Source organism: Helicoverpa zea, chromosome 31, assembly GCF_022581195.2.
Source record: "Helicoverpa zea isolate HzStark_Cry1AcR chromosome 31, ilHelZeax1.1, whole genome shotgun sequence".
In the NCBI taxonomy this organism is placed as follows: Eukaryota; Metazoa; Arthropoda; class Insecta; order Lepidoptera; family Noctuidae; genus Helicoverpa; species Helicoverpa zea.
The window spans coordinates 1,973,957-1,990,805 of record NC_061482.1 but is presented as its reverse complement, the minus strand read 5'-3'; the positions used below and the strand labels follow the sequence as shown (position 1 = coordinate 1,990,805).

General features: G+C 35.5%; 1 protein-coding gene across 2 annotated transcripts in view; it reads right to left on the bottom strand.

The window, feature by feature from the left end:
* Window positions 1-16,849, bottom strand: part of LOC124644852 (probable cationic amino acid transporter) — a 199,589-nt gene that overhangs the window by 147,223 nt on the left and 35,517 nt on the right. For both annotated transcript variants that reach the window (XM_047184462.1, XM_047184463.1), the window contains exons 3-4: window positions 8,743-8,791; window positions 5,708-5,852 (exon numbers count right to left, since the gene is read on the bottom strand). In XM_047184462.1, the coding sequence (XP_047040418.1) occupies window positions 5,708-5,852; window positions 8,743-8,791 (194 nt within the window). The remainder of the gene's footprint in view (window positions 1-5,707; window positions 5,853-8,742; window positions 8,792-16,849) is intronic.

Here is a 16,849-nt window from a genome sequence, read left to right as displayed (position 1 = left end):
GGTACTGTAACGAAAAAGGAGTCTAATATTGAGAGGATAGAAAGGCAACTGAGAAGGTATTTTAAAAATGCTTTAAAGACTGGAAGGAATTTTGTTAGTTTGTTTTAGAGAGGCACACACTAGAACACGCCACGGTCCGATGTACGGTACAAATTCTTAATTGTTAAGATTCACACACTGCAGACTAACTGTTGGCCGATAGTTGGCTCCATGCCTGGTTGACAGTGTACTTTGAAGGTGATCGTGAATCCAATCTAACTTTCAGTCGGTCCGGTATGTAAACCTGATCGTTGTAATGTGCGCTAATACTATTTTAATATTGACACTGACTTATAAACCCGATCAAATTACTTGTTGGCTAAAACTTCGCAGTGTGTGGAGTGTGGAACTTCCTCCTTTTTCAGAATGCATTAAAATAACATAAAATTCTAGGCCTTCACAACTTTTTTTATTATTTATTTATTGAGAGAAATATTATTTTTATTTTTTAGAATTTATAAACATGCTAACACCTTTATTACAACTGCATTTAATCCTCTTACAATCCATTAACTATATCAATTAAACTAAACGTTGTTAACTAATGGTTTGCTAATCCTATTTCATGCATCATGCACCCGAAACTAGGAGCATTTCACACTTACATAACGTAATGCAGTTGGATGCATCCGCCACAAATGCATGAGTATTCATAAATGCGGGAAATACATGTGTCATTCATCGTCCGCTCTCTAATTGGAAAATGTATTTCTATTTCACACTTACTATGAAGAGGCATATAAAAAATGTTAGCCATATTTTAAGTATCTTTAAGTATAATAAATGAAAAAAAATATATTACAGTAAGTCGAGACGTTTATTTATTTATTTATCGACTTATACGGCTTTAATATCAATTGTATAAATCGAAGAACTTAAATTGAGATGAGAAAAACACGTTGGATACTCGACACCTGTTTCGCTCCTCCACGGAGCATCTTCAGGAATTGTTTTCCAAACATTTCATGTCATAGATGTCCTCAAAGTGACGTCTGATTCCATAATTTACCGTCAAAATTGCCCGATATTCTGAATTAAATGACCATGTTATAAGACACCCTATAGAGCATTGTAAGTACATCTAAGGGAGCGTCCACATCTGGCGAATGTGCCGCGAATGTGCAGCTCGCGAGCCGTTTGCGACCTGCCCGCGAGCTGCGCGCGTGCATTTTTGTTCGTGCGCCGCTTCTGCGCCGCCCGCGCGCAGTTCGCGCGCGACCTAAGCGCCGTACGCGATCAGCGCGCAGGTGGCGCGCGACGTCTGACATCTTCGATAGTACTGAGCCAGTATACGGAACTGTAAGGGCGAGAACTGAGTGCGCGCAGATCGCGCGCCGCTCGCGCGCTCTATACGAGCCTTGCATGAGTTGCGCTAAAGAGGCACACCAAACTATCGCAGTGACTGCACGCGCGCAGCTCGCAGACAGCTCGCAATCGGCTCGCGTGCTGCGCATTCGCGGCACATTCGCCAGATGTGGACGCACCCTAAAATCAACAGTCTTCTTCACTATCACTGTAGGACACAGGCCTCCACTCACACTTAGAAAGAATAAGCATTAATCACCACGCCTACATAAATATCCCTATTACATAAACTGCTATACAAGCCCATTTTAAACTGCTATCAATAGCTGACTCCACTCAATAGCAATACTCGTACAATGAAAAATACATTTTTATTATTATAGGCTAAGTTCCATAGACGTAACACTTTTGTAAAGGAATTCAGATACATAGCGCTTGCAGCGGCGACTTTTCATAGGAGTTTGTAAAGAAAACTTGCAAGGAATGCGAATCGTGTTGATTTCTTTAGACGTTTTGAATCCTAGCGCCTTTGAATATTTGCATCTCTTCTTCATGTTAAAGGGTGTATAATACTTCAATTTTACTGCCTGTAGGTCCCTATTTGAGGAATCAAAGGATTGATTACACCTTTCTCTCGCGTCCCATGGGAACTACACAGCGCATTCGAATAAAAAGTAGCCTAATGGTCGGCCAATATACAATAGCCAGACATACAAACTCTTCAGCTTTATCTTATTCAAAGGATATTATATTGTAAACACCAGTAGAAGTTATTTCGAAATCCAAAAATTAAATAAAAACCACCAAAAAACTAGTGTACCAAACTTTAAGTTAAATTTGAGCGTTTATATCCCAGTCTAGGAGAACGATTAAATATTCAAGCATCGGAAGGACTCAGTTAAGGCAGCATTAGCGTATAGAAGCGGCCCAACCACCTTTTGAAATATAAATTGCCGGCCGACCCTCGCCGAACGAGGAAAATGCTTGATAATTGTTTCAGACAACCGTTAGGAAGGCAATTAAGGCCGAAAGACATTGCTATTTTTATCACAATTTTATATTGGCGACCTCTCTATAGGAAATGGAAAAATATTGACTGTTAGATGAGTAGACAGTTAGATAGAACCTAGAAAGTTTCACGAGTCTTATCAGGGAGGTCGAGTTATCTGTGTAACCCGATATATCCAGGCAACTGGGTTGAGGAGGTCAGATAGGCAGTTGCACCATGTAAAAAACTGGTACTCAGCTGCATCCGGTTAGACTGGCAGTCGACCCCAACATCGTTGAAAAAGGGCTCGGCAGTAGATGATGAGACGAGAAATAATTCTTAAGAGTAAGAATAACAATGCAAGTCATGTCATCTCTTGCAAGTAAGCAGAATCTTAGCATACTCAACTTGTATCGAAGACAGTTTAACCTCAGTCAAACCATGCACTTCTAACTGTCTCCTAATAACGCAAAAGCCCAGTTTACTACAACAATCTTGTGTGCCAACTCCTCATTGGTTGGCTAACTCAAACATTGTTCACCGTTAGTTTTGAACTACCACCAAGCTTCGCTTCGATAACTATGCGAGAACTCGCAACATGTCTTGATCATATTAAAGACTTGGTATACTGTTGGCCTTTTGCTTTGGTTTGCTGGGATTGTGTAGTTAAAACTAAATAATATGCGGTTCATTAGAGTTGTAACTTCGTCAGAAGTCGTGGTGCGTCTCTAATATGTGTGTACTGACTTAGGTATTGGAGGCAGGTGGTTCGATTTCAGGTCTGGCATTTAACTTTTCTAAGTTATGTTTATTTACTTTCGAAGTATATCTTGGACACTAAATGAATGACAGAACTGAACAGACAACATCTTGAGGACACCTGGACTTTAAGATCTGAAATCACCAATGCGCTTTTAACAAGCGTGGTGATTTCCACTTAATAGTTTTCAGTTTCAGAAAAAGCTTATGATGGTAATTTAATTTCATCACCGTAGCGTTAAACCAGACTTAAGCATACCTGAGAGAATGTGCTTGGCCGAATATCGATATTATTTTTATATAGTATACGATATATTTCAGGTCTATAACAGATGTTGTTAATTTTATAAATCTAGAGATAAATAGTACATAATATTATCTATAAAATCAAGCCACATGCGAACGACACTAAAATAATGAGCCAACCAGATGGCGGTTTGTAAGAAATACCATTTGTTAGCACGTCGCTTCCAGAACTTTCTGATCTTCGCTCGGTAAACTTCGTTAGTTTATACTTGGTTTTATTTAACTAGTAGCGTTAACATGCCCGAGATGTTATACCGCGACGTTCACAATATTTGTTTATTTTGCTCTCAGTTATAAGACTTTATAAACATAACTTGGGTGTATTAAAATACTTATTTCGTTTTCTGTAATTTCTTGGTCGATACTGATTTATGAAACACTCATACATCCATCTGCATACACGTGTACTAAAGATCCCACCCAAAACAAAAATGTGAAAGGCTGCCAAGTTCGATAATATGGGAATGCTTCGCCTATAAAAGAAGTGGGATCTGAATAAGTACCAAGTTCCATACACATACCTGAGTTAAAAATAGTTACTTTATAATGATGGTTCTTGGCAAGTTTTCACATAACTTGTTATAAACCTACTAAACGCAATGAATCAAGTATTTAATTTTCTATTAAAACTTGCCAAGTAACATCATTAAAAAGTAACTATTTTTAACTGAGGTATGTGTATGGAACTTGGTACTTATTCAGATCCCACTTCTTTTATAGGCGAAGCATTCCCATATTATCGAACTTGGCAGCCTTTCACATTTTTGTTTTGGGTGGGATTTCATTTATTTTTGTAAGGTTGTTTATTTTATTTTTTTCTTATGATTAAGTTAGTTAAGGAAATGAGTCATTTATACTATCTTTCAGATTTTTGATTAGCACTATGCTTCTTACAAAGAAATGAACTAGATTAACTAAATGGACTAGATTTTCCAACTGACTAACATGACATGTTATCATATATTATGTTCGTGGATCAAAGTTACACATTCGTAATTTTTCGTAAGAAAAAAACAGGAATTTGGCCTTTTTAGAATGTTTGCCTGCCGATTGATTTAAAAAAAGACTGTGCAAACCTTTGCAGTTCACGCAGAACCAGCTTATGTATTTGATGAAAGTCTTTCAGTATTTACAATCAATTGAGGTTAAAAATTCAGGAGACGATGTTTACATAGTCCATATTACGACTCAATCTTGCTCCTCAAGAGGTGCTGAGATAATGGTGAATTTCTTCTTAAAAAAAGATGAATAGAAATGTTTTGAACTTTTGTCAAATCAGATGACGATTGTGTTTCCGTAGTATGACTCCATAGACTATTACAACCTTTAGATTATAATAGAGTGTATCAATCAATGTAAGATGTCTGTTAACTGAGTTTAAAATTATTACACTGACGGCATAAATGCCTCTTAATGAATTTGCATATATGGATGACATATTTGTTTCTACGTCGATTCAATTTTTATCGTTCTTGGATCGGACAGCTAATTGAGGCAAGCTCCATAGTTTTTATTATTCTTCACGTAAATACCTTTCTAATGATATATAATACGTTGCTGTTGGAGCGGGTACCAAATCCCATACAAAGTGCCCATTGTCCTTTACACCGGGTATAAATGTACACCTTCATTATTTTGAAACTGACTCACACTTGGCCATTTTCAGATTTTTCCCTTTACCTTGACATAAAGACCTACCTCCATGCCAAATTTCAAGTCAATACGACCATTGGAAGTGGTCTAGGTTTTTGATGAGTGAGTCAGTCAGTGAGTGTATAGTAAAAATAGCGATTTTCTGACGTCAATATCTCAAGACCTACAATAGGTATGATAATGAAATTTTGTATTTTAGATAAGTGAGAGGGTCTCAACAGATACTAGAAATTTGATATGCGTAAATAAAATAGATTTTGAGTTATAGGGGGGTCGAATTTGGCCCGAAATGGTTCGTGTAATATAACCCACGGCCGGTGTGTCGCTTTTTTTTGCTCGAACTTGGCGGACACACTGCCGTGTGTCTAGATTATGTCTTCGAAATTATAAATCAGTGAAATATACGCACGAAATTTTAAGTCTATAATATAAACTAGATGCGTTTTCACCGGTTACTGATAAAGTATCTGATAACCTATCAGGAATTTATTTTACAGATAAACTATAAATTAGGTTTCATCGATTTCGGGTACCATATCTGGCAAAAATTATAAGTAGCCTTCACCGGCAGACAGCATCGAACTAGCACAGAACTAACTGACACTTCATCGGCAACCAGTGAAACGTACCTAGAAGTTGTAAGTAAAGTTAACTTACCGAAAGTCGTTGTCTTCCAGGCAAGGTGATCTCTTGGGTGGGTTCCGAATCGCGGGGGTCCTTGGTCCTGATGAGCTTGGTGAATACGTTGTGTGTGTCACGCCGCACCCCCCCCCAATCGACTTGTTGGAAGCGGCGCATGCAGCTGCAACAGAATAGTATAGCATTAGTATAATAATACTAATATTATATATATATATATAAATATATATATATATACAGTATATATTTATATATACATATACAGTTTGTGAGAATGTATGGATGCTTTGGTTGAAATTTCGTGTGTAGGTATAACACGGGACCCTATTGTTTTCGCCCCTCTGTCCGTCCGTCCGTTCGTCCGTCCGTCTGTCACCAGGCTGTATCTCATGAACTGTGATAGTTAGAGAGCTGACATTTTCACAGATGATGTATTTCTGTTGCCGCTATAACAACAACAAACAGACTGAAAACTAGAATTAAATAAATATTTTGGGGGGCTCCTATACTCGCACTTGCTTTTCAGTATTCTTATGGGTTTAACTTGACTCTTTACAAAAGACCATTAAACTTCAAGTTTTTTTGGCAATACCCCGAACATTATTTCAACAAAACACTTTATATTCAAAAGCTAACTATTACTCCTGCTACACTCATTATCAATCAATTAAAAGCGACAGTCAGCAATTCGCTTGTTGACATCATTTAGAAGTTAATTAAAGATATTACACATTACTAGATGAATCGGCTTGTATTCAAAACGCTTGTAAATTATTCAGAGGCACTCTGTATTCGAAGTACAAGAGTCAACAATACAGACAGATTTGATATAGTGTTGGATGTTTGACAGATGTTGTATATTTTATGTATAACAACTAGCTAGATCTACCTATGTTAGGTTGTTTGATAACTATGCATAGCTATATCTTGACTGACTGACTAGTTACTATTTTACGCCTTAAATAACGGGCCTGCTGTACAATTTTTTCTATTAAATAAATATTTAAATCATTATGCTGACTCATTCTACCATTTATAATAAGATTTTATGTACATTTACAACTAGGAAATATAATATAATATATATTTATATATAATAGATATTTATTTCCAAAGTAATTATACAGATTAGATCATACATAAAAAATATTTGACTTAATCTATACAACAAAAAAAGGAAAGATTTAAAATTCGAGTGATTTAAATCAAACTGGTATATGGTTTGTTCTGCCTGTTTCGATACCGATTTGTAATTTTCTATGAACGTAGAGGACGAAACCAAGGTTAACAGGAGAGCAAAAATATTTTTTTTTCTCCGTGCCTTAACTTCTGACTCAGCTTTTTATCTTTATTTTTAATGTATCTAGGATACAGATATTACCAATCGACAACTTGTTTTTTTCAATTACCTTATCGAAATGCGTTAGCCAGAAGAATCTTCCCAAAAATATAACACGAAATAAGAAAAACAATGAAACACATTTTTCTTCTCATAATTTGAGCAATAACTTTAGGCTTTACGAGAAAATAAATTGTTTGCACACAACTCCATATTGTGTGTGTTTGACAAGCAACAAAACTCTGCAAAAGAGGAAATTAATTGAAGAAAGGAAAAGGTTTCTGAGCATAATGTGCAGTAATTATTATTTACTATCTCAGTAAACAGCGCCGCGAGCTGTTAATTAAAACATGGAAAAATTAAAATAGAAACTACGTACTGCAACTTTTTTTAATAAGCAAACTTTTTTTCTACAGCAACATTCGTATAAAAATTTGTCATGCCTGGTAGGAATTCGTCACAATTATAAGTGACTATCAAAAATTGGTCACACATACATTCGTCACAGAAATTCCATTATAGAATTCTTGACTATACAAATTGTCCGAACAAACGACCCGCACTCAAGAGTTAGGAGGGGGGAATTGGGGAGTAGGGGGGAAGAACGCTCCGTCAAAACCAAATGCTATCTCACACACGATTCGTATTTATTCGTACGAATAAGGCGATTCGCACACGACACCGCACACCGTTGCGGACAAATATTAACCGGATCTAAGCGGTTAAACGATTCTCCAGTGAGAGATCTAACCGCGTCAACAGATAAAAAACCACAAGACCGCGCGTATGGGCAGTGTTCGTAAAGTTTGCGTGGATTTTATAGAACTTATCTATAGTAACATAACAAGGATTAATATTTTGTTTATTTGATTCTTTATACTGAAAAAGCTCCGTAATTACTGATCCGATTTGAAAAAATATTTCACTGTTAGATAGCTACACTCTTGCCAAATAGCACAGGCTATATTTTATCCAGGTGCTGGTAGTAGTTTCCACGGGACGTGCGTGAAACCGCGAGAAAACGGCTAGTATATCGTAAAAGTCGCGGTGTTGTGTGTGTGAACTTAAGTTGTAAAAGAAATTTGCTGTTCATTGGTTAAGCGATCACTCGATTGCATGTTCTCGTTTGTAGTTATCTATGTTTGTTTCTCAGTATCTTGCTGTCTGTATTCTTACTCGATTAAGTAAGTACTGTACCACTCAATCACTGCCTAGCGTATTCTTACTAGCGGGTTTTTCGCGGCAACACTTGGTTCGTGAGGGCGTTGTCCCGCGTGCAATGGTAGGTTTTGAATTTCTTTCATCATTGTCTGCCATATATTATCTTTTCTACAGGTTTACGCAAATTCCGTTAATGTGAAAACGTTATAAGTGTGGGATGTACCACTAGCTATTACTGCCTACCGTAGTAATGTCTATACTATGAAGTAGTTTATATATTTTTTTTAATAATGAGAAGCACACCAAGGGGTGTTGGTTTGTCCTTGATAACTAAGTTGAGGAGGTGAGATAGGCAGTCGCTCCTTCTAAAACACTGGTACTCAGCTGCATCCGGTTAGACTGGAAGCTGACCCCAACATAGGTGGGAAAAGGCTCGGGAGATGATGATGGTCCAGTATCAGAAATATATCAAGGATGTAGTGGAATGCCCGGGTAAATAGTTGGGTAAAGTCTAGGCAGATGATGATGAGAAGTAGATATATAATTTACTTACTTGTACATTGCGGCGGTAGAGCGCTGGGGCCATGAGCTCACGTGGAAGCCTGTTGGACAAAAGAAAACCAAAATTAGTTACCGAATATACTGAATTAAAGTAAAGGACATAATCTAGTAATTGATAGTCTCTTTGGAGGTAGTAATGATTGTAAAACGTTTACAGTAGGTCCCACTCGTCCAGACTGAAACCGAAAAAAATATACAATGGCAAATATTGCCCCCTCTTAGTAAAAACATGTTGTCTATATTTTATTTTCCGAATCAATTTTATTTTTTTTATCACAATTTTATCGTGCCTTTCGATACACGAAAGAACTCGCTACGACAAGATGGTCTCCCATCCAAGAACTCTTCGAATATAGTTTTTGTTCTTATGAGTTTTTATATCTAATAAACCTAGCTTGCTAAAGCAATGCTCTACCCCCATCAAATAAAAAAACAACACCTCATAGCCTTTTACTAAGTAATTCTGAAAACTATCTCAACCCAACAACAGTCAAAGCCATCATTATCTTCTCAAAGTTTTGAACTTCAATTGAGAGTCAATTGTCCTTAACCGACAATACAGAAGTGGTTCCGAGACCATGATATCTAATGTCTGAATGTTCCCCCGCTCTTAATACGACCATTTAATTGGTATCTCGCGTTACTGGTAATATTAGTACCTATAATACTATTGTTCTAGATAATAGGCGTGTTGGTTACATTCAATCAATGTGGTTGATACAGCGAATTGACAGGCCCTTTGTATTGACATGTTGCATTGAGGGCCAATTGGGGACATGTACTCTAAAACGAATTATCATACTTATAGTATTATAAACAAGCGGTCCGCCGCGGCTTCGCACGGGATAACAGTATTTCCTCGCTATTTAATGGATGTTATTATACATAATAAACCTTCCTCTTGAAACACTATATCTGATTAAAAAAAAAAACGCATGAAAAACGGTAGCGTAGTTTTAAAGATTTAAGCATACAAAGGGACATAGGAACAGAAAAAGCGACTGTATACCATGCGGTGTTGCGAAAAAAAATCCACTTTGTCTATGAGCATGATCGGTTTTCAGTTGAAAACTACAGAACTGATTTGTATAGAATTTGGTGCACAAATAGTTTAAATCTTGAAAAAGGAAAAAAGACTTTATGTGGGAACGCAAAAAAGTTATAATAGCTGTAATATAAGATAAATGGTTTAAAAAAAAAGTTTCTGAGTTTGTAAACTAAGACTACTCATTAACTAAGGCCTGAAACAATCAACCTGTCTTCGTAGTTTATTTTACTAATCAAGAAAGCAATTAAAATACAAAAAAGAACTAACAAAAAAATGATCTGACGCCGGTTTAATAAAAAATGGCTGACCCGATTAGACTCCGTACTTTCCTACGGGGCACTAAGAACAAAACAACACAGTTTGCCGTATTAGACCATCTACATACTACAGACAAAACAGTCGGCCAATAGTTGGCGCCGATGGTAGTTTCAAAATTTTTAGTCGATCTGATACCGGCTAAATATCTGCTCTTTATAAAGTTGTAGCCGTTTTCCCGCGGTTACACCCACATCCCGTGGGAACTACTGCTCGTACCGGGATAAAATATAACCTATATTACTCGCAGATAATGTAGCTTTCTAATGGGGAAAAATTTTAAAAATATTTTATCCATTACATATAAACAAACAAAGTCTTCCTCTTTACAATATTAGTATCGTCGTCTTAGAATGAAAACCTCGGAAATGCATTTTTTCTCAATATTTTTTTATTGCATTTCTTGGAAGATAATCGTAAAAAATATGGAATACTAATCCTTATCCTGAAAAATGCATTTTTTCTCAATATTTTTTTATTGCATTTCTTGGAAGATAATCGTAAAAAATATCGAATACCAATCCTTATCCTGAAAAGTTATCTCTTGCACTTACGAGGTTTTCACTCTAAGGCGTCGGTATAGTATAGTACTAACATTCATCTCTATACCAATTAAAAAGCCCAAACGACTATCGGCCAACTAAAAGTTTACAGTGTGTGAGAGCTGTTACGGGGCACTAAAAAACAAAAGCAACACGTTTTGCCGTATAAAAGTGTTATTAAAAGTTTAGTTTGATATATTCAGGGAAGTTTTTCAATGGATTGCTAGATGCATTCAGGTTTTTAAGCTAAATGGGAATTTGAAATTGATTTTTTTATCGTTTATTGCGTTTTGTAGGTATTCGAAAGGATTTGCTTTTGAAAAGGACGTGACGCGAATTCACAATGGTAGAAATAGCAAAGTGAATTATTGTGAGAATTGCAATGCTATTTTGTAGGTATTTTTGACTAATTATTAAGATTAAGTATTGCTATCCAACTTGGCAATGCTGCCAGCCTTTTGGGTACATTACTGAGTGACAGCGACGGGGACCAATTTTTTGATGTTCTTTATTAGTTTTAAGCTGTAAATATTAGATTCGTTTTAGGTTTAAGTTAATGAGTAAGTTATGAAAGAACTAAATTAAATATTTGTTAATTATTGAGTAGAGAACACTTCACGGATTTCTGCATGTCGATTCTATAAAATATCACAACTCACTTCGACATCACTCTCACTTCGACTTCGATCTAAAGGTAGAATTCCGTGGACGCGACAATAGTCAACCTTTGAAAATGTATGGCACCGTTGTCGAGGCCCGTGACAGTCGCGCGCGGCCGACGAATTTCGTAAGCTGCTCGCGGCATTGTCAAAAATTTAATTCTGGTTTTACTAAAATTCTATAGATGTTATTAAGCGCTAGACCATGTTGAGAAGCGAACGGCCGCGAGCGGCTCACGAAATTCGTCGTCCGCGCGCGACTGTCGCAGCCCTCGGCAGCGGTGCCATACATTTTCATAGGTTGACTTTTGTCGCGCGCGGCTGCGACAATCGCGACCCACGGAATTCTACCTTAAAGTTTCGTGATTGACATTGTCAAACTACACTAGCGCTTCACTATCGAGCGTGTTGACAAGTTGAACTAAATCAAAGTCGAGATTTTGACAGATTTGTCAAAATCTGTCTATCTATAGGGGAGGTAGGGGAGAGATGGGCAGTTGGGAGACATGATCAAATCAGAATAAAAGGGGGGTCCTTTTATTCTGATTTCTGATCATAGTTTTGTTTTTTTTTAATTGGGTAGTTTACGTTACCGACTGGTAACGGTGTTCATCCATAGACTATCTGTCATTTCTGTGAGTTGTCAAGAACAAACACTCGTAAAAGTACTTAAATATTTTGTTGCGGTTTCGGATCGTTATAAAGAGAAAACTAATGAAAGGTATGTGTATTTTCTATTATTAATTATTGATTGTCAAAATCTCCAGTTACAATTATAGTAAGTCGATGCAATCCACACCTATTATACCTTTAGAAGAGAGTACTACAGCAATAGTTAATGGGCCCCACGTTTTTATTTTAGTCTAATATGACCGGGACCATCTACGTAGGTTGACAGGTAAGTAACTATTTTTTATTTTCTAGTTTTCAGTGCACATAAGATAAAACCGTTTAACTTAAAAGTTTTTTTACCGATTTTTTTTTCATAAACTAAGTCAAAAGTGTCCAATGCTCTCTATGGTAGGGAGGCTTTTCTTCGTCAGTGAAAATTTGTGAGGTTATAAATCTGCGCGAAAAATCCTTTATAGAATCTTGTTTCAGGTACCGTTGCCAACTTGATCTAGAGACTATTATATTTAAAATAGTGTTTAAATAAAGTTCTAAGTGTTTTAAAGATCTGAAAAATCTGATTTTTTATGCAATAAATTGTGAAAAAGTGCCCATCCCTCCCCTACCTCCCCTAAAGTATGAAATGACATTACGAATCGAAGTGAAATGCGAGTTGTTGATCGAGTTTTATAGAATCCCAGTACTGTTCTATATCAAAGTTCTAAGCGTAGCTAATCTTGTACGAACAATCTATACATTTTATCATTCTGTGGCCTAAAAACTCAACAAAAATAAACACCAGGTCAGTTAAAATTACTTTTCCTTATCTCCGAATGATTCCGTTTTTAGGTTCTCAAGGAAAATATGTTTTCAATTGTTTATCTTCGGGAACTTTCCCCCGGGAAATTAATCCTCACCATTCGGCAATTACCTGCAGAAACAAGAAGAGTTTATAAGAACGAGTATTGTACGAATAAATTTAATGGTTCTTAAAGGACCTTCGGGTTTGGGGATATTGTTTTCAAAACTACATTATTATTTTTAATATTGAAGTCTGTTTGTAGTTTGTACATAAGTGTTACTTAGATGAAAAATACTTTTGATGTCATACCTGTATATTACTAGATGATCCCCATCTCGATAGAACTATATCCCGCACCGGGAGAAAATGTGGTCTATGTCCTTTTTTAAGCTCTAGACTATCTACTAATTTCCATTTTATTCTGTTCGATAGTTTTGGCGTGAAAGCCGAACATACATAGCCGTTACTTTTGCATTTATAATATTAAGTAAGCTATCATTGTTAAATGACAGACAAAACAGTAACTCGTATTCTATATAGAAATAAACCCTAGTCATTTCATATGTAGCTTTAAATCTATACAAGGTGTTGTTTTGCATTTGTGCCATAGTTCAGGAGGAGGACATACAATACGTAAATAATCGATTGGAATTACAGTAGATGGGAAATAACTAATATGCACTGCTTTTTTTGTCATTGTAATGTCGTGGTATTTCCGAAGTAATCCAATTTTATGAATGAAATTTATGAGTGATCGTTGCGTATGCTTTGTGTTTGCGTTTGTGTGAGGGTGCAGCACGGTTTTAACGCCAGTAACATACGCGTCAAGTTTAAATAAGGCTAGATGACATTTACGGAATTCCGAAAAAAAACTAAAGAAAAAAAATTACGTACCAATTTTTTTATTGATTTGGGTCGAGAATCATTAGCATAATTACCTCCTTGAATATGGCACGGATGCAAATCAACAGCTTGTATAATATAACCCATACAAAACCTTTTTCCTAACACTTTAGTCACCAAAACATTTTATAGTGTATCCAAAAATAGGCTTTTACTAACACGCGTCGCTTAAACGCCATTTTTATCTATTCAAAGCCTAAACCAATACTTTTATATGCCTGAAACTACATACACACTACGAACTTTTAGTCGGCCGATAGTTTGTTTGGGCTCATAAATCAGTATGAAGATGAATGGTTGTATGAATGTACGCACATTACAAAGATCAGGTATTTTGGCTATATCAGACTGACTGAAAACTTTGATTGGAATCAAGATTTTCATTAAAAAATTGACAACTGTAGAGTCAACTGTCGGCCAACTATTTAGTCTCCGGTCTGTGGATACTCTAAACCAATATTGTCATGCCTGAAACTATAAATTGAATCGCGCAAAATATTTCCACTTAGTCATACGAAAAATGTATTGTGAAAAAATCTGTATGGTATTTTTGTCGCTTACAGGAAGCAGGGCTTTTGTTTGATTTTTATTGCTTTGATCATTTTGTGCCGATAACAATAGTATTTAAATTACATTTATGGTAATATTTGCTGCAATAAATAAATCATTTGTCCGCTTGTAGGCGATTGAAATGAAATTTTGACGTTTCAATGCGCGCTTACAAAACATCGGTTTCAAAATTGTCAATCTATTGATTTTTTTTTTTTTAATAATTATTTGTATCCCTTTATCAGAACAGCCTACTTGATGTGGACTCACGTCTTGAGGTACCATACCCAGATAAAATGTAGCCTCGACCTTTCTCAGGCTCTAGACTATTTTCGTACTCAAATTAACTAAAAGCTTTTATTTCGGCGTGAAGGCTGGACACATGGTCAGATAGACAGAATAACACATACCTATCTATAGAATTCAGTACCTAATATTTATGATTTATATAGTTACACACAAAACACAGAAAATAATAAAAATAGAAGAAAAATGTACAAAGGCACAGCTTATTTCAAAAGAAATCTCTTCCAGCAGGCCCGTTATGGGAGAGTCTATGTGATGAAATAAATAAATCTATGATTTTTCTTTATATAGCAAAACATTTAGGGCCTTACTACAAAAACTTTAAACCCTGTTTTACACTTGTCTAATAAAATTTTGGCTGCAAAATGAACCATATGTCAACGTCATAATTTGACATTTTTTTAGACAAGGCATAAACTGACGTTTAAAAGTTTTTGTGGTAAGACGGTTAGAAGCCCACACAAAAGAAACACATGTCATCTCACCAAAAATATAAAATGCCATTGAAATAAATGGAGGTCGTTACTATCAATACAACTATGATATATCTATATGATAATACTATCAACAGACTTTAACGAGCAGTTTAATTATTTTTTACTTTGTTAGGTTTCATATTTCATATGTCAACTTGTCACATACAAAGGCAGAGGTAGCCATTAATATAAAGAAATATTGTCTGTCCCTTTGTAGTTGCATATCTGTAATTGGTTTTATCAAGTCTGTCTGGCTTTCGAGTGTCAGTATAATGACTGGCTTTTGTCTTTAAAAAAATGTATTGGAAACCTTTGAAAAATTGTTTTCTTTTGTAAGTTTTCCTACAGACTTGTGGTGGATTGCTATAACCTATCTATTTGCCGATATAGTTACTATGGATTGGAATTTGACGTTACTTATAAAAGGCTAATGGGAAAATCATAACAAAAGATGGATAGGTTTTTGAAACCCATACACACACAGCACACAGCAGATTTAACTGTTGGTCGATAGTTGGTCTGATAGATGATTGACAGTTAATTTTGCAGGAATTCGTGAATGTGTGAATGTGGTCAAAGTTTTAGGTTGGTCTGATACGGGCTGACCATAGGTTGAGAGTTTAATGTACAGTGTGGCTCTCTAAACTTATCAACAGGAATCAACTAAATGATACGAAACAAGTTTGGAAAGTTTATGATTAAGTGTAAATTGCAATAGTGTGTTCCAAAATTGCAAATATTTGCAAGCAAAAGTGTTCTGAAAATAAACACTATACTTTTCAGTTCTTAACCACATTTCCACCTGGATTTTAATACCCACATAATAATTAAAATCTGCTATTGTTTGATGCCAGTTAAATGCACCTTTGGGTTAATTATGCACTAGCGCTGAGAAATAAAAAAGGCGAGTGGAGTTCTTGGTAAACGAGCAAAAGCATTTATTCAAGCAATAAATTATGAACTGTAATGCTGGGTTTTAAGGTTGAATATTAATTGGGAGGCTAGAAGGTGTTCTTTAAAATAAACATTGAAATGAATAGTATAGTTTAGTTACACCATAGTTGCGGTATGGTAAAGGTAAGATACGACTTGAAGATCATGATTATTATTATTTTTTAATTAAAAAAATATTTCAAAGTCCTTTTTGGAAGGGTACGAGAAAATTTTGTGATTTCGAACCGAAATGTATGTAGAACGGTGCATGAAGTTCTGAGGTCAATAAAAATATTTGAAAGGCGTATAGAAACGTAATGCAGGAGTAACTATAATAAAGAATTTCAAAAATATCCCAACAGCTTGTTGCATATCTAAAAATAAACTTAAGTATATCTTCATGCATAATCATTGCATTAAAAACTGTAGATAACTTAGGTTTTTAACTAAGTTATCTCCCTAATCATAAACCAATAAAAGTAATTATTAAAATTGCATATTTCTAAGTTGCAAGTTTTTCACGTTTTCAAGCAAACTAGAACATCTAATACACTTTATATTAAAAACCAACTTTGTAGGTGCGGTACTAGGTTATTGTTAATATGGATTGCCTTTTAATTAACTGGAAATTTGATTACTTTTCATCAAAATACTTCATCTAGTTTCTGTCAAAAACATTGAGGGCCTTACTACAAAAACTTTAAACCCTGTTTTACACTTGTCTAATAAAATTTTGGCTGCAAAATAAACCATATGTCAACGTCATAATTTGACATTTTTTTAGACAAGTCTTAAACTGACGTTTAAAAGTTTTTGTGGTAAGACGGTAAGGGTTTAATTACTTTTTAAAGTGCATCTGAAAAAATGTTTAATTGAGAGGTGCTAATATAGCTTGACATACTTTCTAATAGACACCTAGTATTATGATATTTTATCCATCTGTAATTCATTTTGTTT